The sequence below is a fragment of the Trichomonas vaginalis genome, chromosome III (genome assembly GCF_026262505.1).
Source record: "Trichomonas vaginalis G3 chromosome III, whole genome shotgun sequence".
In the NCBI taxonomy this organism is placed as follows: Eukaryota; Parabasalia; order Trichomonadida; family Trichomonadidae; genus Trichomonas; species Trichomonas vaginalis.
In genome coordinates this window covers 5,862,642-5,881,278 of record NC_067205.1, presented here as the reverse complement: position 1 = coordinate 5,881,278, position 18,637 = coordinate 5,862,642, and the positions used below count along the sequence as shown (strand labels likewise).

The 18,637-nt window shown below is 31.3% G+C and overlaps 8 protein-coding genes across 8 annotated transcripts, besides 1 other annotated feature; 4 read left to right on the top strand and 4 right to left on the bottom strand.

Moving 5' to 3' along the window:
• Nucleotides 1-838: 838 nt before the first annotated feature.
• Nucleotides 839-2,081, top strand: TVAGG3_0649150 (lipase; the record flags this gene model as incomplete). The annotated part of the gene is made up of 1 exon (XM_001328608.1): nucleotides 839-1,972. The coding sequence occupies one exon, from the start codon at nucleotides 839-841 to the stop codon at nucleotides 1,970-1,972; it is 1,134 nt and encodes a 377-aa protein (XP_001328643.1).
• A 692-nt stretch (nucleotides 2,082-2,773) lies between these two features.
• Nucleotides 2,774-18,637: part of a mobile genetic element that runs on past the window's edge.
• Nucleotides 3,961-7,407, top strand: TVAGG3_0649130 (DNA/RNA polymerases family; the record flags this gene model as incomplete). The annotated part of the gene is made up of 1 exon (XM_051241560.1): nucleotides 3,961-7,407. One exon carries the CDS (start codon nucleotides 3,961-3,963, stop codon nucleotides 7,405-7,407), a length of 3,447 nt encoding a protein of 1,148 aa, XP_051088147.1.
• TVAGG3_0649120 (integrase core domain containing protein family) lies at nucleotides 7,534-9,087 on the top strand (the record flags this gene model as incomplete). Its single annotated transcript, XM_051241559.1, has 1 exon — nucleotides 7,534-9,087. The coding sequence occupies one exon, from the start codon at nucleotides 7,534-7,536 to the stop codon at nucleotides 9,085-9,087; it is 1,554 nt and encodes a 517-aa protein (XP_051088146.1).
• Nucleotides 9,108-9,395, top strand: TVAGG3_0649110 (uncharacterized protein; the record flags this gene model as incomplete). The annotated part of the gene is made up of 1 exon (XM_051241558.1): nucleotides 9,108-9,395. The coding sequence occupies one exon, from the start codon at nucleotides 9,108-9,110 to the stop codon at nucleotides 9,393-9,395; it is 288 nt and encodes a 95-aa protein (XP_051088145.1).
• Nucleotides 14,365-14,682, bottom strand: TVAGG3_0649100 (uncharacterized protein; the record flags this gene model as incomplete). Its single annotated transcript, XM_051241557.1, has 1 exon — nucleotides 14,365-14,682. One exon carries the CDS (start codon nucleotides 14,680-14,682, stop codon nucleotides 14,365-14,367), a length of 318 nt encoding a protein of 105 aa, XP_051088144.1.
• Nucleotides 14,757-15,008, bottom strand: TVAGG3_0649090 (uncharacterized protein; the record flags this gene model as incomplete). Its single annotated transcript, XM_051241556.1, has 1 exon — nucleotides 14,757-15,008. One exon carries the CDS (start codon nucleotides 15,006-15,008, stop codon nucleotides 14,757-14,759), a length of 252 nt encoding a protein of 83 aa, XP_051088143.1.
• On the bottom strand, nucleotides 15,183-16,232 carry TVAGG3_0649080 (uncharacterized protein; the record flags this gene model as incomplete). Its single annotated transcript, XM_051241555.1, has 1 exon — nucleotides 15,183-16,232. A coding segment is annotated over one exon (1,050 nt), but the record flags the coding sequence as incomplete, so codon positions are not given.
• On the bottom strand, nucleotides 17,244-17,774 carry TVAGG3_0649070 (phage tail repeat-like family; the record flags this gene model as incomplete). Its single annotated transcript, XM_051241554.1, has 1 exon — nucleotides 17,244-17,774. The coding sequence occupies one exon, from the start codon at nucleotides 17,772-17,774 to the stop codon at nucleotides 17,244-17,246; it is 531 nt and encodes a 176-aa protein (XP_051088141.1).

Genomic DNA, 18,637 nt, shown 5'->3' with positions numbered 1-18,637 from the left:
ACAAACCGTTACACTCAACATCTGAAATTATTAACTTATATCATTCGATTGTCTATTAAAATTAGAATAAGATTTTTTTCAAATGTTTACACAGGCAATTTACCGACATTAAAATTTAATATTAGTAATATATACGAAAAGATATTCAATAAAAAATCGACATCCTCATCCATTGAAAATAATTATTTTCAATGGAACTTTTGAATGTGAACTAACGCAAAATTCGTTAAGATTTAAAAATAAGCTTATTTATTAATGTACAACACTTTGTAAAAATTTACTGATTTTATACAAGATTCATTAAAAACTAAAGATTAATAATGCAATTAGTCCATATATACTTCAGAATATTTTTTAAAGTTCATATCTTTTGAAAATCGCGTATTCATCTTTATTGCCTTTTTTCATTCTGCAACTCTTTAACGATAATCACCCAGTACCAAAGATATATTAGCATTTAGAGACATTCGAAATATTTTTAACGTTCAATATGATTTTTCCAAGATTTTCTTGAAATTTTTCTCCAATCAGTACATTTATGACTCACCTACTGCTCTCATATCAATAGAAATCCAAGAAAATCTATGAATATTTGTTCAAAAATAAATCCATACATTTGATATAGATTTGAAATATCTTTTTTTCTATTTGAACTCAATTAATTCATAATTTTGATATACGAGATGAAGTCACATGACAGGATATACTCTTTAGTTCAATATAGATATATTAAAATAATTTCATAATAATTTTATACAGATAAACACTTTAACCGTAGTGTCATGTGCTTTTGTATCATATCTATCCTTTGAATATATAAGAATGCGCTCATTTTTGAATGTCGTCAATATTTTCATCCATTACTTCTGCTTTGCAATATGCTTGGGATAAAGCAATAGGGAGTCACTTATCAATAAAATACACAGGCGTTGCATATATGGCATTAACAAACCCAACAGGACTAACTTTTAGCTACTTTTTTACTGCTTTTATGGAAACTCTTAAAGATCCAGCAAAATGTTCACCAGTGAAGTTATCTAAAGCTCAATTAAAATACTTTTTATTACTAGCAACTTTATCGAGTCAAGTTTATCAACCTCCTGAAGAAAGAAAGTTTCCAGAAGAGGCAGGAGAAATAATATACGAAGATTCACAGTCAAAAATTGACAAAGCTCCTTTCGTTGTTTTCAATAGTAACGAATTAAATAAAATAATTGTCGCAATTCGAGGTTCATATACATTTGCCGACTTTATTACAGACCTTAAAGCCAGTGCTATCGAAGTTGATGGCATTATGATGCATTCTGGCGTATTTTTCGCGGCTAACGCTTTATTTGTTCGAATTGAAGAGTTTATTGTCCAAAAGTCAAGAGAATTAAATCGTCCAATCGTCTTTACAGGCCATTCTTTAGGTTCAGGAGTGGCTGCCATCTCCGCAATCCTCATGAAAAAACATTATCCAGAAATTGATGTAACAGCAGCATGTTTTGCTCCAGTTGCAAGTATTAGTGGTGAAGAATGGATTGATACAACACGATACATTACATCTTTTTGCCTCGGCGTTGACCCAGTTCCATTTTTATCGTTGCATAATGTTGCCCAAGTTTCTCAGACAGGAATGCCAGAGATAATTAACGAAATCATACAAGATGCAGTGTCTCGAGATGTTACAAAACCAATTTTGAATCCATCAGATTTAAATTTTGAAGAAAATCCTTTCGAAAGTCAGCCACCAACCTTAGATCAGATCAAAGCTGATATAAAGATAGTTACCAGACGAACTACAGCTCTTTATCCACCAGGAACAACTTATCATCTTTCAATGGAAGGAAAAACATTCAAAAAAGCAAAGTTAGAATTAATAAATAACAACATAGAATACTTTGGAAGCTTCAGAAAAGGAATGGATGAAAAACACCATTCAATGGACTTATATCACGATTGTATTGAAGAATTATATAATAATTCTTAATTTTTAAGTATTAAATGTGTTTGTATTTCTAGAATTACAATTTTTACCTCTAATTACTGTAGCAATGGATCCAATTTTCACATATGAAGTGCTGTAAATTCATTAATATATTCACTGTTTCTTTGACAGTTTTTGCTTGCATAATGAAGATCTAGTATTCAATAATAGAAGGAATTATTAAACAGCTCTTCATTTTATAGCGGAAAATAATTGGAATAAAATAATTGAAGTCTCGGTGATACATGGAGTTAATTCCAATGATAAAGAGATAAATAACAAAAAATGTAAGTTCTTCTTTTACTTTCTTAACATATATCAATAATACCCATCAATTCAATTTTTTTGAGTCCCTTTTCCAATGAAATCATAATGCCCAAAACAATTTATAGTGATTGGTATTCCAATATACTCCAAACAATTTTTCGGAGCTTAGTAGTAGGATAGGATGGGTTGTGTGACTTTTTTTGTTACATCTATATATAGACGATGCATTAAAATATATTTATAAACCATTAAAAAAATTAAAGTTATTTTTTTATTCTTACATAAATGACCCAACAAGTAAAACCAGATAAAATAGATTATCGAATTTTAGAGGATGGTGTTCCTGTTTATATTCAAAGATTTAAAGGGAAGCAATATTATAGAATTGTTAATCCTGAATACATAAAACATTTATTTAAAAAGGAAGATTGTGAATTATTAAACGCTAATGAATATGAAAATGCTAAATCAAAACTGAGATATAAATATATTGGAAGTGATGAAAGGTGTAAAGATAAACTTTTAAAATTCATGTCTTACATTTTTGAATAATTTATTTTTAATTCGTATGAAATGAGTGTCAAAACTAACGATGTTAAAAAATTGGGATTCACAAACGAGGAAATAAAGGATATATTAGATGAGATGTGTTATGAAGTTAGTAAATATTATTTAAGAAATTGTCAAAAATTTGCCGAGTTATTAAATGATTTAGATTATGATGGAAAAATGAATAAAGATGATGTTATAAATTTCTTATATCCCACATCTGAAGAAGAAAAACCTAAAGAACCTGATGTTTTCCCTGAATATTATGAAGAACGGATTAAAGATGATGATGAATACAATGAAATTGAAAAACTGGAAAAAATAAGAGATGAAATAGATGAAAAAATTAAAGAATTAAGAGAAGTTGAAAAATATAATGAAAATGAAGTAGAGGATTTAATGAATATCCCAGCTTCAGAATCAGCAGTTCAGAAATCTCATGAAGAAAGATATAAAAATTATGTCTCAGAATCAACACAAAATTTATTAGATGGTGAAATAGACGAAACACTTTCAGAAGAAGGTACTAAATTTATTCGTAAACATAAGTTACAATTTATTGATAATGAAGAATACCCCTGTATCCTACTTTCACCACCTTTAGATTCCGAAAAATTCAAAAAAGCTCTTAAAAATGTGACATATGCAACTAATACGATTAAGAAAGAAGATCATGATATTTACACAAATTATTATTTAAATAAATGCACAGGTGTTGATAAAGTTTTTGATTTATTAGATAAAATATCAAAAGAAACCATTGGAACATATAAAATTTTGTGTGATTGTGGTTTCATTATTGAAGATACTAATAATGTTTCATATGAAAGAACAGCACCGAAGGAAGATGAAGTGGAAAGGTCTATACCATTCGTTATTAAGAATATAAAAGATATGAAAACGTATAAGCATTATATTTATTCATTTATTTCAGAAAAAATGGAAGCAACCCATAAAACATCATCTCATCATTTTATAGCTATTCATACATTCCTTTTCAAAGTTGTGAAATTAAATAAGACAGGAATTAGATTTAATGTATCAGGGTACGCATTCTTGAGTAAATTAAAATGTATTCGTCACGTCGCAGATGATAAAAATTTATGTGTTCTTAATTCATTTTATGGGCTTTAAAAAATAAACTTTATTTTTATTTATTTTTTATTCTTACATAAATGAACAAAAACGGAACCGCTAAAATGAATGATAATCAAATTAGAGCAGAAGGTAGAAGGTTATTTAAACGCTTCTATAACATTCCTGATGGTGTTAATCCTAAAACTCGTAGAAGCTATTTAAATGAAACAATAGATGCATATGAAGGGTTTGACATTTCATCAGAAAGTGAGAGATTAGCGAGAATGTTAAATGTTAATATTGATTTCTATTATTGTGATCCTCAACCAGAAGACGTGGACATAAATAAGGTAGACTTTCCATTAGTGGATTCAATAATGATAGATCCAGAATTTGAAACAGTAAATATTTTATTAACACAGAGTCCATGTGGAAAACTTCACGCTGACAGAATAACAGACGTTGAAGCACTCACCGGCTATAGAGTTTGTCCATATTGTAAAGAAGAAGTTTATTCTATCCGTGATGATCCAGAAAGGAAAAACCAAAGAAGATTTTTAAAGCATTGTGAGAAATGTAAAGAAAATAATGGAAGATTAATTCAAGACGTTCAGTTGCAAAAGACACAGCAACCATATGCACCACATATTACGAAACAGAAGATATATCAGTGGTTATTAGCTCATAATTTGCAGGAATATTATCAACCGACAAGATATTATATTACTTTTGACTTCGAAACATTAGGGACTAAAGAAGAATTACAACTTTCTGAGTGTGCAACTTTGAACGCTTACTTAAAACCATTCATGGTATCATCAACGGTTAAATTAAACGATAAAACATATACGAGGAATTTTTGCTTAACTTCGAGTGATTCTTTTATTTCTGATTGGATTGAGTTTTTATTTTCAACCTGTTCATTAGTTGCTAAATCAAATATTGAACAATATGAAGAATTAATGAAGTCCCATACATTAAATGAAAAACAGAAGGAAGCATTTAAAGAACTTCTAGATGAGGAATTCAATAAAGTGAATATCATAGGTTTTAATTCGGGAAAGTTTGATTTAAATTTAATTCTTCGTGATTTAAACACTGCAAAATGGAAAATAAAATCAATGCTGGGTTCATCTTCACAATTTAAGCAAATCATTGTAAAGAAAACAAACGTTCCATATGAATTGAGATTTATTGACATCAGAAATTATATAGCGGGTGGGACATTAGACCAATTCACTCAAGATTTCGGAAACAATAAATCACGTGTTAAATCCTTTTTCCCTTATCAATTCATCACATGGGAGAATTACGAAGAAGAATTATATAAAGAGGAACCATTCACTCAAGATTCATTTTATTCAGCATTAACTCAAGAAACTATATCAGATAGTGATTATCAAATATATCTCAATGATGCTAAAAATTTTAAGAATAGATTAGAATATTTTATTCATTATTGCAATAAAGATGTTGAAATTATGATTGACCCAATTGATAAAATTATTGAAGAAACATTTGTTTATAAAATTGACATGCTTCATAATCTTTCTTTATCATCGAATGCTTCAATAATTCGTTACGCTTTAGCATATAAAGACTTTAATCCTAATGAAAAATATCCTGAGGAAGAGATAGAATCAAGTTTTGAATTAACGAAAAAGTATTGGAAATATAAAATTGAATCATATAAGAAACAAGATGAAAAAGCAGAAAGAGATACTAAAAATAATGTTTCAATGGATGATTTTCAATACTATCACGATTTAATCCTTTCATCTAAATGCAAAATGTGTGGTAAAGCGTTTACATATGCAAATAAACCAACATTAGATAGAATCGATAATGAAAAACCACATACCAAAGAAAATTGTCAGTTAATGTGTTGTTATTGCAATGTCGTGAAATCAAATAAAGATGAAGATGTTCAACGTTTAAGAATCAATTTAAGAAATTATGCATTAAAAAATAATTTACCAATAACTTTAGATTCAGTTGAAGCTTATCACATTCTCCGTAATGGAATTACTGGTGGTTTATCAAATGTTCAACATCGTGTTAATCTTAAAGGAATCACGCACATTAATAAACTTTCATATAGTCCAGAAACTAAAACTGTATCAAATGAGGACACCACCAACATCATGACTCATTTCGTTGGTGTTGATTTTAATTCATTATATCCTTCATCATTTTCATCTAATCCTCATGATTTCATTCAATATACTGACCATAAAATGTATATGCCGGGAAGATTGAATGGTGTTATTATTTGTGATACAGCAACAAAGAAAGCAAAAGCACTGGGAATAATTAAGAAGAAAAATACTTTATTCGTTGCTGAAGTAAAGGGTCACATTGATGAAAAATACATTAATGATTACATAAACTTTTCACCGATAATAAGAAACTTAGATATTATCACAGATGAAAAAACAATTGGCAGTTTTATGTATAATTACATGAAATCAAACAATCTACCAGTTGACCAGAAACAGAGGAAATTAACTCAGTTAGCATCAACACACAACCAATATCAACCATTTTCTTCTTATTATCTTTGGTATCTAATAGACAGATTTCATTTTATCATTGATGACATTCAATCAATTTTAACATTTACGAAAAACACTTGTTTTAATGAATTTGCGAACGAATTTATGAACGAAAGACAAAAGGCTGAATTAGAAGGAAATAAAGGAAAAAGTTTATTTTGCAAGATTTCACTTAATGGATCATATGGTTACGATGCAATGAATACACAAAATTACGCAAAGACTAAAATAATGAATGCACAGAAGGCACGCGTTGCATGTATGTCAAATAAGTTTAAAAACATAAGAGAAATAGGTGAAGATACGTATCAAGTGATGCTTAAAGATAGATTTTATAGATGTGATACATGTTTACAAGAGGCATTCTTCACTTTAGATAATGCTAAATACTGGTATTTGGTTTTCATTTATGATTTTATGTATAAATGCATGGATGTTAATCGTTTTCATTTCATTGAAGGTGATACTGATTCATCTTATTGGGCAATCGCTGGCGACCCAAATCTTCCTAACACTCAAGCATTTCAAGCAATTGTTACTGATAAACAATTTTATGATAAAAACATTTTCAAATTCGCACCATTTGATTTCTTCTGTTTTGATGAGAAATTTAAACCTAAATTAAAGAATAAAGCTGAAGAAAAAGCACATGAGAAGAAGTTATTGGGTTTAGCAATTGAGAAACAAGGTGATAACATGGTTGCTTTATGTCCTAAGTGTTATACATCATTCAACGGTTCAATTGATGGAAGTGATTTTAAAAAGATTGCACAAAAAATGAAAGGTGTTAGTTTAAGACAAAATAAACAATTAACACCTAAAAATTATTTGGATATAATAAATGATAAATTGATATTTGATGGTCAGAATATTAATTTACAACTTAAAAATGGGTCAATGACTCGCTTAACAATCGGTAAGACTGCATTAACAGGAGCACACACTAAGGCTGTATGTTGTGAAAATGGATGTTGTATGCCATTTATTTAATACAATTTAAAATTTTATTTTTAATGAAATGCCACAGAAGAGACAAAAGGAACCGTTAATGATGGTTTTGATACTATGATTCAAAGAGGTGGGCACCCTTAAAACATTGATTTTATTTTTATATAAATGGATAACACAGATTTAAAAAATTTAATTGATGATTTAGTACTTAATCAAAATTTTCTTAGTTATTATGAATTAAAATCATATCTCCAAAAACATAATAACAATATAACGGGTGATGATATGGAATATTATTATCCATATTATAAAAATGAAATTTTGAAATATCATGATAGAATAATTTCTAAAATTAAAGACAAAATTAAAAATAATGAATATTCAAAGGGAAAAACTAAATCACAACTTAAACAGTTGAAAGATTTCAAAAATAAAGTATTAACAGAAGAAGATATTGATGAATTATATAATTTATATAATCCTGAGCCGCAAAAACCAAAGCCGAGGTCTAAAGTAGCAAATGTTCAACAGCTAAAGGAACAAAACGCCCAGGTCCTTCAGACCATAAATGATGCACAAGCTTTAATTTATGATTCATTAGTTAAACCATATTCAGCCCGACTTTTAAATGAAGATCAACTTTTGGAATTCATCCTTCAACATAAACTCGAAGCGGGAAAGTATATCAAACCTTTATATACAGCATATTTAAAACAAATGAATAGAATACATCCAGAATTAATGAAGGAAGGAATGAAGGAAGGAATGAAATCCAAAATCAAAGCAGATAAAATTAAACCACTTGCAATACCAAAACCTCCAACGACAGTACCGCCTCCTCCTTCAGTTAATCCTTCATCATTCACTTTATTATATCCATTTCAAACATTAAAGAAGCAAAAAGATTTTAAAAAGTGTTTCAAGATATTAAATAAACCAATTGACCCGAAAATTCAACCGTTAAAGGAAAAATTTAGTCGCCCTTCATTTGCTCCATATCCATATTCATACGAAATAGATCATCTGGAATATTCAAAAGGAAACGTTACTTATTTATTTGCCATTAACATTAACACTAGATATTTATATTGCATTCCAGTGAAAGGGAAAACAGAACAGGAAACAAGAAGAGCTATACAATACTTACTAGATCATGAAAGAGTAGATAATATCAGGGGTGATGGTGATAAAGGATTTCAGGCAGCTATGGCTCATTATTTCCCACAAATTAATTTTTTCTTTTCATCCTCTCCATATACGTTTCATAATAAAATAGTTGATGCGGTAATGAGAACTCTTAGAGATGCGTTAGGGGTTAACGGTCAGATATACTGGGATGGAAACCATGACTCCATCATACAACAGTTAGTATATTATTATAATAATACATGGCATAGAACAATAAACATGAAACCAGTGGAAATGAAAAATGATATTTCAAAAGAATGGGAATATATTAGAAAGCAAATGGAAAGGTTGAATGATGTTAAACGTGAACAAATTAATTCGGGGCTCATGAATTTTAAACAAGGGGATAAAGTTTTGATTCATCTCGATTATGGAAAAACTGATAAATCAATGACAAAAAGAAGACGAAGATTTGACACAATAGCTGAATTTGTTAGATATATTAACGGCAATGCATTAGTTGAAGTTGACAATAAATTAATAGAAATTCCAATTTATTTTATTACCCCATTATATTTAAATAATATTTAATTTTTTTTATTTCGTAAGAAATGAGTGACAACGAAGCAGCCAAGAGTCCTGACGATGAATATAAAAAGAAACTAAACAGAATTAAATCAAAAATATGCTATTACAAAAAGAAGCCACAATGTGGTGGGGTTGAAAACAATAAAACTAATGGAACTGAAAACGATAAGGAAATAATCGAAAAATTAGAAACTTACCGTTCAATCCTTAAACTGAGTGAAGCAAAAATAAAAGAATTTAATAGAATAAATAAATTGATTGGAAGAGATGAATTTAATAAAGATGAATTTTTAAACTCAATCCAAATTTAATTTTTTCAGTGCTACCATGTTACCATGTGCTACCAGGTTATTTAACTTCTCTGAAAAAATGAGACAACATGACATTTTGACAACAACACAGCAGGATTAATGAGGAAGGCAGTTATGAATTATTTTTGAAGAACTGAAGGTGCTACCATGTTACCATGTGCTACCAGGTTATTTAACTTCTCTGAAAAAATGAGACAACATGACATTTTGACAACAACACAGCAGGATTAATGAGGAAGGCAGTTATGAATTATTTTTGAAGAACTGAAGGTGCTACCATGTTACCATGTGCTACCAGGTTATTTAACTTCTCTGAAAAAATGAGACAACATGACATTTTGACAACAACACAGCAGGATTAATGAGGAAGGCAGTTATGAATTATTTTTGAAGAACTGAAGGTGCTACCATGTTACCATGTGCTACCAGGTTATTTAACTTCTCTGAAAAAATGAGACAACATGACATTTTGACAACAACACAGCAGGATTAATGAGGAAGGCAGTTATGAATTATTTTTGAAGAACTGAAGGTGCTACCATGTTACCATGTGCTACCAGGTTATTTAACTTCTCTGAAAAAATGAGACAACATGACATTTTGACAACAACACAGCAGGATTAATGAGGAAGGCAGTTATGAATTATTTTTGAAGAACTGAAGGTGCTACCATGTTACCATGTGCTACCAGGTTATTTAACTTCTCTGAAAAAATGAGACAACATGACATTTTGACAACAACACAGCAGGATTAATGAGGAAGGCAGTTATGAATTATTTTTGAAGAACTGAAGGTGCTACCATGTTACCATGTGCTACCAGGTTATTAACTTCTCTGAAAAAATGAGACAACATGACATTTTGACAACAACACAGCAGGATTAATGAGGAAGGCAGTTATGAATTATTTTTGAAGAACTGAAGGTGCTACCATGTTACCATGTGCTACCAGGTTATTTAACTTCTCTGAAAAAATGAGACAACATGACATTTTGACAACAACACAGCAGGATTAATGAGGAAGGCAGTTATGAATTATTTTTGAAGAACTGAAGGTGCTACCATGTTACCATGTGCTACCAGGTTATTTAACTTCTCTGAAAAAATGAGACAACATGACATTTTGACAACAACACAGCAGGATTAATGAGGAAGGCAGTTATGAATTATTTTTGAAGAACTGAAGGTGCTACCATGTTACCATGTGCTACCAGGTTATTTAACTTCTCTGAAAAAATGAGACAACATGACATTTTGACAACAACACAGCAGGATTAATGAGGAAGGCAGTTATGAATTATTTTTGAAGAACTGAAGGTGCTACCATGTTACCATGTGCTACCAGGTTATTTAACTTCTCTGAAAAAATGAGACAACATGACATTTTGACAACAACACAGCAGGATTAATGAGGAAGGCAGTTATGAATTATTTTTGAAGAACTGAAGGTGCTACCATGTTACCATGTGCTACCAGGTTATTTAACTTCTCTGAAAAAATGAGACAACATGACATTTTGACAACAACACAGCAGGATTAATGAGGAAGGCAGTTATGAATTATTTTTGAAGAACTGAAGGTGCTACCATGTTACCATGTGCTACCAGGTTATTTAACTTCTCTGAAAAAATGAGACAACATGACATTTTGACAACAACACAGCAGGATTAATGAGGAAGGCAGTTATGAATTATTTTTGAAGAACTGAAGGTGCTACCATGTTACCATGTGCTACCAGGTTATTTAACTTCTCTGAAAAAATGAGACAACATGACATTTTGACAACAACACAGCAGGATTAATGAGGAAGGCAGTTATGAATTATTTTTGAAGAACTGAAGGTGCTACCATGTTACCATGTGCTACCAGGTTATTTAACTTCTCTGAAAAAATGAGACAACATGACATTTTGACAACAACACAGCAGGATTAATGAGGAAGGCAGTTATGAATTATTTTGAAGAACTGAAGGTGCTACCATGTTACCATGTGCTACCAGGTTATTTAACTTCTCTGAAAAAATGAGACAACATGACATTTTGACAACAACACAGCAGGATTAATGAGGAAGGCAGTTATGAATTATTTTTGAAGAACTGAAGGTGCTACCATGTTACCATGTGCTACCAGGTTATTTAACTTCTCTGAAAAAATGAGACAACATGACATTTTGACAACAACACAGCAGGATTAATGAGGAAGGCAGTTATGAATTATTTTTGAAGAACTGAAGGTGCTACCATGTTACCATGTGCTACCAGGTTATTTAACTTCTCTGAAAAAATGAGACAACATGACATTTTGACAACAACACAGCAGGATTAATGAGGAAGGCAGTTATGAATTATTTTTGAAGAACTGAAGGTGCTACCATGTTACCATGTGCTACCAGGTTATTTAACTTCTCTGAAAAAATGAGACAACATGACATTTTGACAACAACACAGCAGGATTAATGAGGAAGGCAGTTATGAATTATTTTTGAAGAACTGAAGGTGCTACCATGTTACCATGTGCTACCAGGTTATTTAACTTCTCTGAAAAAATGAGACAACATGACATTTTGACAACAACACAGCAGGATTAATGAGGAAGGCAGTTATGAATTATTTTTGAAGAACTGAAGGTGCTACCATGTTACCATGTGCTACCAGGTTATTTAACTTCTCTGAAAAAATGAGACAACATGACATTTTGACAACAACACAGCAGGATTAATGAGGAAGGCAGTTATGAATTATTTTTGAAGAACTGAAGGTGCTACCATGTTACCATGTGCTACCAGGTTATTTAACTTCTCTGAAAAAATGAGACAACATGACATTTTGACAACAACACAGCAGGATTAATGAGGAAGGCAGTTATGAATTATTTTTGAAGAACTGAAGGTGCTACCATGTTACCATGTGCTACCAGGTTATTTAACTTCTCTGAAAAAATGAGACAACATGACATTTTGACAACAACACAGCAGGATTAATGAGGAAGGCAGTTATGAATTATTTTTGAAGAACTGAAGGTGCTACCATGTTACCATGTGCTACCAGGTTATTTAACTTCTCTGAAAAAATGAGACAACATGACATTTTGACAACAACACAGCAGGATTAATGAGGAAGGCAGTTATGAATTATTTTTGAAGAACTGAAGGTGCTACCATGTTACCATGTGCTACCAGGTTATTTAACTTCTCTGAAAAAATGAGACAACATGACATTTTGACAACAACACAGCAGGATTAATGAGGAAGGCAGTTATGAATTATTTTTGAAGAACTGAAGGTGCTACCATGTTACCATGTGCTACCAGGTTATTTAACTTCTCTGAAAAAATGAGACAACATGACATTTTGACAACAACACAGCAGGATTAATGAGGAAGGCAGTTATGAATTATTTTTGAAGAACTGAAGGTGCTACCATGTTACCATGTGCTACCAGGTTATTTAACTTCTCTGAAAAAATGAGACAACATGACATTTTGACAACAACACAGCAGGATTAATGAGGAAGGCAGTTATGAATTATTTTTGAAGAACTGAAGGTGCTACCATGTTACCATGTGCTACCAGGTTATTTAACTTCTCTGAAAAAATGAGACAACATGACATTTTGACAACAACACAGCAGGATTAATGAGGAAGGCAGTTATGAATTATTTTTGAAGAACTGAAGGTGCTACCATGTTACCATGTGCTACCAGGTTATTTAACTTCTCTGAAAAAATGAGACAACATGACATTTTGACAACAACACAGCAGGATTAATGAGGAAGGCAGTTATGAATTATTTTTGAAGAACTGAAGGTGCTACCATGTTACCATGTGCTACCAGGTTATTTAACTTCTCTGAAAAAATGAGACAACATGACATTTTGACAACAACACAGCAGGATTAATGAGGAAGGCAGTTATGAATTATTTTTGAAGAACTGAAGGTGCTACCATGTTACCATGTGCTACCAGGTTATTTAACTTCTCTGAAAAAATGAGACAACATGACATTTTGACAACAACACAGCAGGATTAATGAGGAAGGCAGTTATGAATTATTTTTGAAGAACTGAAGGTGCTACCATGTTACCATGTGCTACCAGGTTATTTAACTTCTCTGAAAAAATGAGACAACATGACATTTTGACAACAACACAGCAGGATTAATGAGGAAGGCAGTTATGAATTATTTTTGAAGAACTGAAGGTGCTACCATGTTACCATGTGCTACCAGGTTATTTAACTTCTCTGAAAAATGAGACAACATGACATTTTGACAACAACACAGCAGGATTAATGAGGAAGGCAGTTATGAATTATTTTTGAAGAACTGAAGGTGCTACCATGTTACCATGTGCTACCAGGTTATTTAACTTCTCTGAAAAAATGAGACAACATGACATTTTGACAACAACACAGCAGGATTAATGAGGAAGGCAGTTATGAATTATTTTTGAAGAACTGAAGGTGCTACCATGTTACCATGTGCTACCAGGTTATTTAACTTCTCTGAAAAAATGAGACAACATGACATTTTGACAACAACACAGCAGGATTAATGAGGAAGGCAGTTATGAATTATTTTTGAAGAACTGAAGGTGCTACCATGTTACCATGTGCTACCAGGTTATTTAACTTCTCTGAAAAAATGAGACAACATGACATTTTGACAACAACACAGCAGGATTAATGAGGAAGGCAGTTATGAATTATTTTTGAAGAACTGAAGGTGCTACCATGTTACCATGTGCTACCAGGTTATTTAACTTCTCTGAAAAAATGAGACAACATGACATTTTGACAACAACACAGCAGGATTAATGAGGAAGGCAGTTATGAATTATTTTTGAAGAACTGAAGGTGCTACCATGTTACCATGTGCTACCAGGTTATTTAACTTCTCTGAAAAAATGAGACAACATGACATTTTGACAACAACACAGCAGGATTAATGCAAAAATAAATTCCAATCATACTTTATAAAGCTTCATTTACAGGTATTTCATCGTCAGTAAATGAATCCTCATTATCGTTTGGTTCAACCTGTTTATATAATCCTTTCATTTCTTCTTTCAAAACATAACACCATGTTTGTTTACCGTCTATTCTTCTATGTTTCCTATCACATTTATCCTTAATACTCATTTGGAAATTCTTGTCTTTCATGTCTGATGGTTTGCAGAATAGAGCATTTTCACACGTCATACCTGCACACAATTCATCATAATGTGTATTTATCCATACATCTAAAGGATTTGTTGATAATTCAATTAAATCTTGTTTGGCTTCAGTCATCGGAATGATTCGTACATTAAATGATGAAAGGTCATATTGCATAAAATACGTCAGCAAATTATCATAAAATTCCTTTAATCAAATTGCTGACCCTTGAATTTACCATTAACTCTTAAAACTACGTATCTTCTGTCTCCAACTTCAATTTTGACAGGGTAAACGTTGTTAGTTACGAAAATGAAGTTTGCAACATTCTGAGCAGTTCTTCTGGGTTGATTCTTTTCATTAATTCTAATCTCATTATCCGTTATAATTGATTTCAAAGCGTTGAAGTTTGCGAGTCTGTCTTCACCCACATTCTTGAGTTCATTAAGTACAAGAAACATTTTATTTTCAACAACTGAATTGAAATTACCCGTTAGCTCACCTATTTCGGTAATGTTTTTACATGAATAACCGGCGAGGAGTTCAGAAATAATGTCTGTAAATCTGTTTTTACCTGTTCCCTGAAGTCCTTTCAAAATAATTGCTGTTTCATTCTTGATTCCGGGATGTTGAATCATTGATGCAATCCAGCCGAGAAGGTATTTATACACTTCATCGTTATTATCACAAATGGCTTCTTTAATGAAATCCATAAACATCTCAATTTTTGAGTAATCAGGCTTTTCGAGAACGTTGTATTTATAACCTTGAAACGTTGAGAAAACATCTGGAGAATCAGATTTAAAGCAAACACCCTTAACGGTTAATGAGGATAATTGATTTAGTAGTACATCCCATGCTGTTATGGTTTTACCTTCTTCTTTAAATAATTTAATCATTTTAAGTGACTCTTTCATGTTTGATTGAAGAACGAATGATATTTGATTCATTTTGTCGTGGATATTATAGTCCTTTTGAATGAAATATTTATTTCCACAATCTACAAAACGGATTACACGTGATAAATCCTCAATTACTTCAGAACTGTTTTTATACTGATGATTTTCAGCCTTGCGTCTAATATCTGTTATCAAAAACGAGTCATCAAGTTTTATATCAAATGTTATTTTTGGCTTACGTAATAAAGGTAAAACATATTCATCATAATATTCCTTTTGATATAGTTTTAGAATCTTCACTAAAACAAATGGAGAAGTCATTAAATGTGCATATCTACTACGTGCTTTTTCAAAATTACTTTTTGCATTTTCTGTTAAACCGCAGAAGTTATAAACGTTATCGTATGCTTCATTAATTAAATGATTAGGTAACGAATTAATTGCTTGAAACAGTGTGAATAATGTTATTTCTTTTTCCAAATTCATGTTTCCACCGTCATTATGTACTTCAAAATCACTGATGCCATCAACTATGCTCTGGGCAAGTTTATCGTCAATGTTTACATCTTTGTTTTCATTCATGATAGTCTTTATTTCTTCGTTCTTCTGTTCAACTCTTACCTTAATATTCAAATCATTTAATATATCGTTTACGGTTCTAGTTAATGTTGAGTCATAACTTCCACGAATGAATGAGTATGTATTGATTGGTTCTGTTGCATTCTTGCGAACTCTTGAATCAGCCATAACTACTAAAGAACGCTTTGATTCATCCATAGAAGTCATTATGTCAATATCATAATCATTGCAGGAATAACATTTAATCATTCTGTTCGAAACTGAATAGAAGAAATTGGTGTTGCAATAAATGTGAAGACCTCCTGAAGCGGTTTTAACGATAACATCTTTATCCGAAAGTTTTGATAAAATATCTTTTCTAACTGTTTCTTTAAGTTCATCATTGTATGATTTATTGATATCAACATCTATAATCGTTAAATTTGAAATTTTATTTACTAATAAAGCCATACCAGTTTTCCTTCCTCTTCCTCCATCATGTTTGAGGTAGTTATGTAAATCAATCTTGTTTTCACCAATTCTTTCGTTGAGGGTTTTAGTTTCTACCACAACTAATTCCTCAGCTAATGAATCAATAACTTGTTCATCAGAAACGATATAGTTGCTGTTGTTTGTTGCTGTCATTTATATAGGAATAAAAAAATAAAAATAACTTTAAAACTAACGTTATTTTTGGACTGCATCATATTTCCAGGACTGTTGTCAAAATGTCATGTTGTCACACTTTTTAAGAGAAGTTAATTAACCTGGTAGCACATGGTAACATGGTAGCACCTTCAGTTCTTCAAAAATAATTAATTATTGAATAACCTGAAACCATTAACGTAAACATTAACGATAAAATATATTTCCTATGTTGTTGTCAAAATGTCATGTTGTCTCATTTTTTCAGAGAAGTTAAATAACCTGGTAGCACATGGTAACATGGTAGCACCTTCAGTTCTTCAAAAATAATTCATAACTGCCTTCCTCATTAATCCTGCTGTGTTGTTGTCAAAATGTCATGTTGTCTCATTTTTTCAGAGAAGTTAAATAACCTGGTAGCACATGGTAACATGGTAGCACCTTCAGTTCTTCAAAAATAATTAATTATTGAATAACCTGAAACCATTAACGTAAACATTTATTTCCGCAGTTCATTACCTAATTAATTACAGACATAAAATATATTTAGTTCATTCGGTAAGCCTTGACCCAAAGGTCTGGGCTCAAGCACATTCAATGAACTCGGTACCATGCGAATACAGTCACAAATGGTGGCATGTAATCTTTACCAGAGCCTGTTGGATTTGTTGTGAAAGTGTGTGAATGATTACCTGTGGTTCCACAGAAAATACCTGTGCTTGAATCTACTGGGTCAGTTGTGATATCATATCTATTCATTCCCCATCTATCCAAACCCGCTGCAAGATTTATATAACCTCTTTTTGTTATTGAATGTGAATGATTTCCTGTTGTGTTTGTAGTTCCTGTATGAGTGTGCGGTGGAAGGTTTGCTTCTTTAATTTTCTTCGAACCTCCTGTTTGCTTTGAATATCTAGCACAGTATAAGAATTTATCTACAATCTGCTTCCACGTACCAAAACCTAAAACTGTTGATGGATTTGTTGAGTTCATTGACGTATAAATAGAACCAACAGGATATAATGTTTGAAGTATTTCTGTCTTTAATGTTTGAAGCTCTGTTTTGTCAGCTTTCTTATCATATAAATCTTGAGCAGTGAATTTAACTTTATTTTCATCATCCATAACATAAACATTTTTACATCTAATTTTTTTCATCGTTGTTATGTTTTCATTCGATGTTAAACCTTGTGGAAAGTTAGGAGGATTATAATATAATGCATCCCCATCAGTTCCGTCAACCGTTCCTTCAATACTTTCTATAGCAACAGTTGAGAAGAAGTTATGTGTATGGTTCTTATCTGCTTTAAGGTCTAAACATCCTGAAACCCATTCTGTATCGGCTTTAACTTTAAAAGTCTCCAATGTCCATTCATGATACCATTCAACCCTTTCTTTAATTTCATTATCTTTTTCATCAACATAAACCAAATTTGCCTTCTTCTCTAACTCACTACATATTCCTTATCCACCTTCTTCATTATGTCATTTAGGAAACCTTCTATGAATTCCTCATTTAAATTAAATCTTCCAATCTTCAAAACTTTAGGAAATGCATTTAATGCGTAATATCTCTGTTCTTCTGGTGGAATTGATGTTATATCATCCGTTATTCCTTTAATTTTTGAATTCAGAAATAAAATTTCTTTTATATTTGATATCACTGCACCACCTTTGCAAACGAATTCGAAATGTTCATTTTTCAATACTATCTCCAAATCTCCATATTTCAACCTTTGCGTTTGTTCTGCCGTCTTTGAATTATATGCATATATGGCGTATGTAATGGTCTGAAGGACCTGGGTGTTTTGCGCCTTAAGTTGCTGTGGTTTAATCATTTATTATGATTTAAAAATAAATATTTAATCCGTTATCTCATCAGCTATTTTTTCTATTTGAAATTGCCATAATATTTCATTCATGAATTCTAAATCACAATCAAATAGGTCAGTTATTCTAAATTTAATATTTGATAAATCTTTTGAATG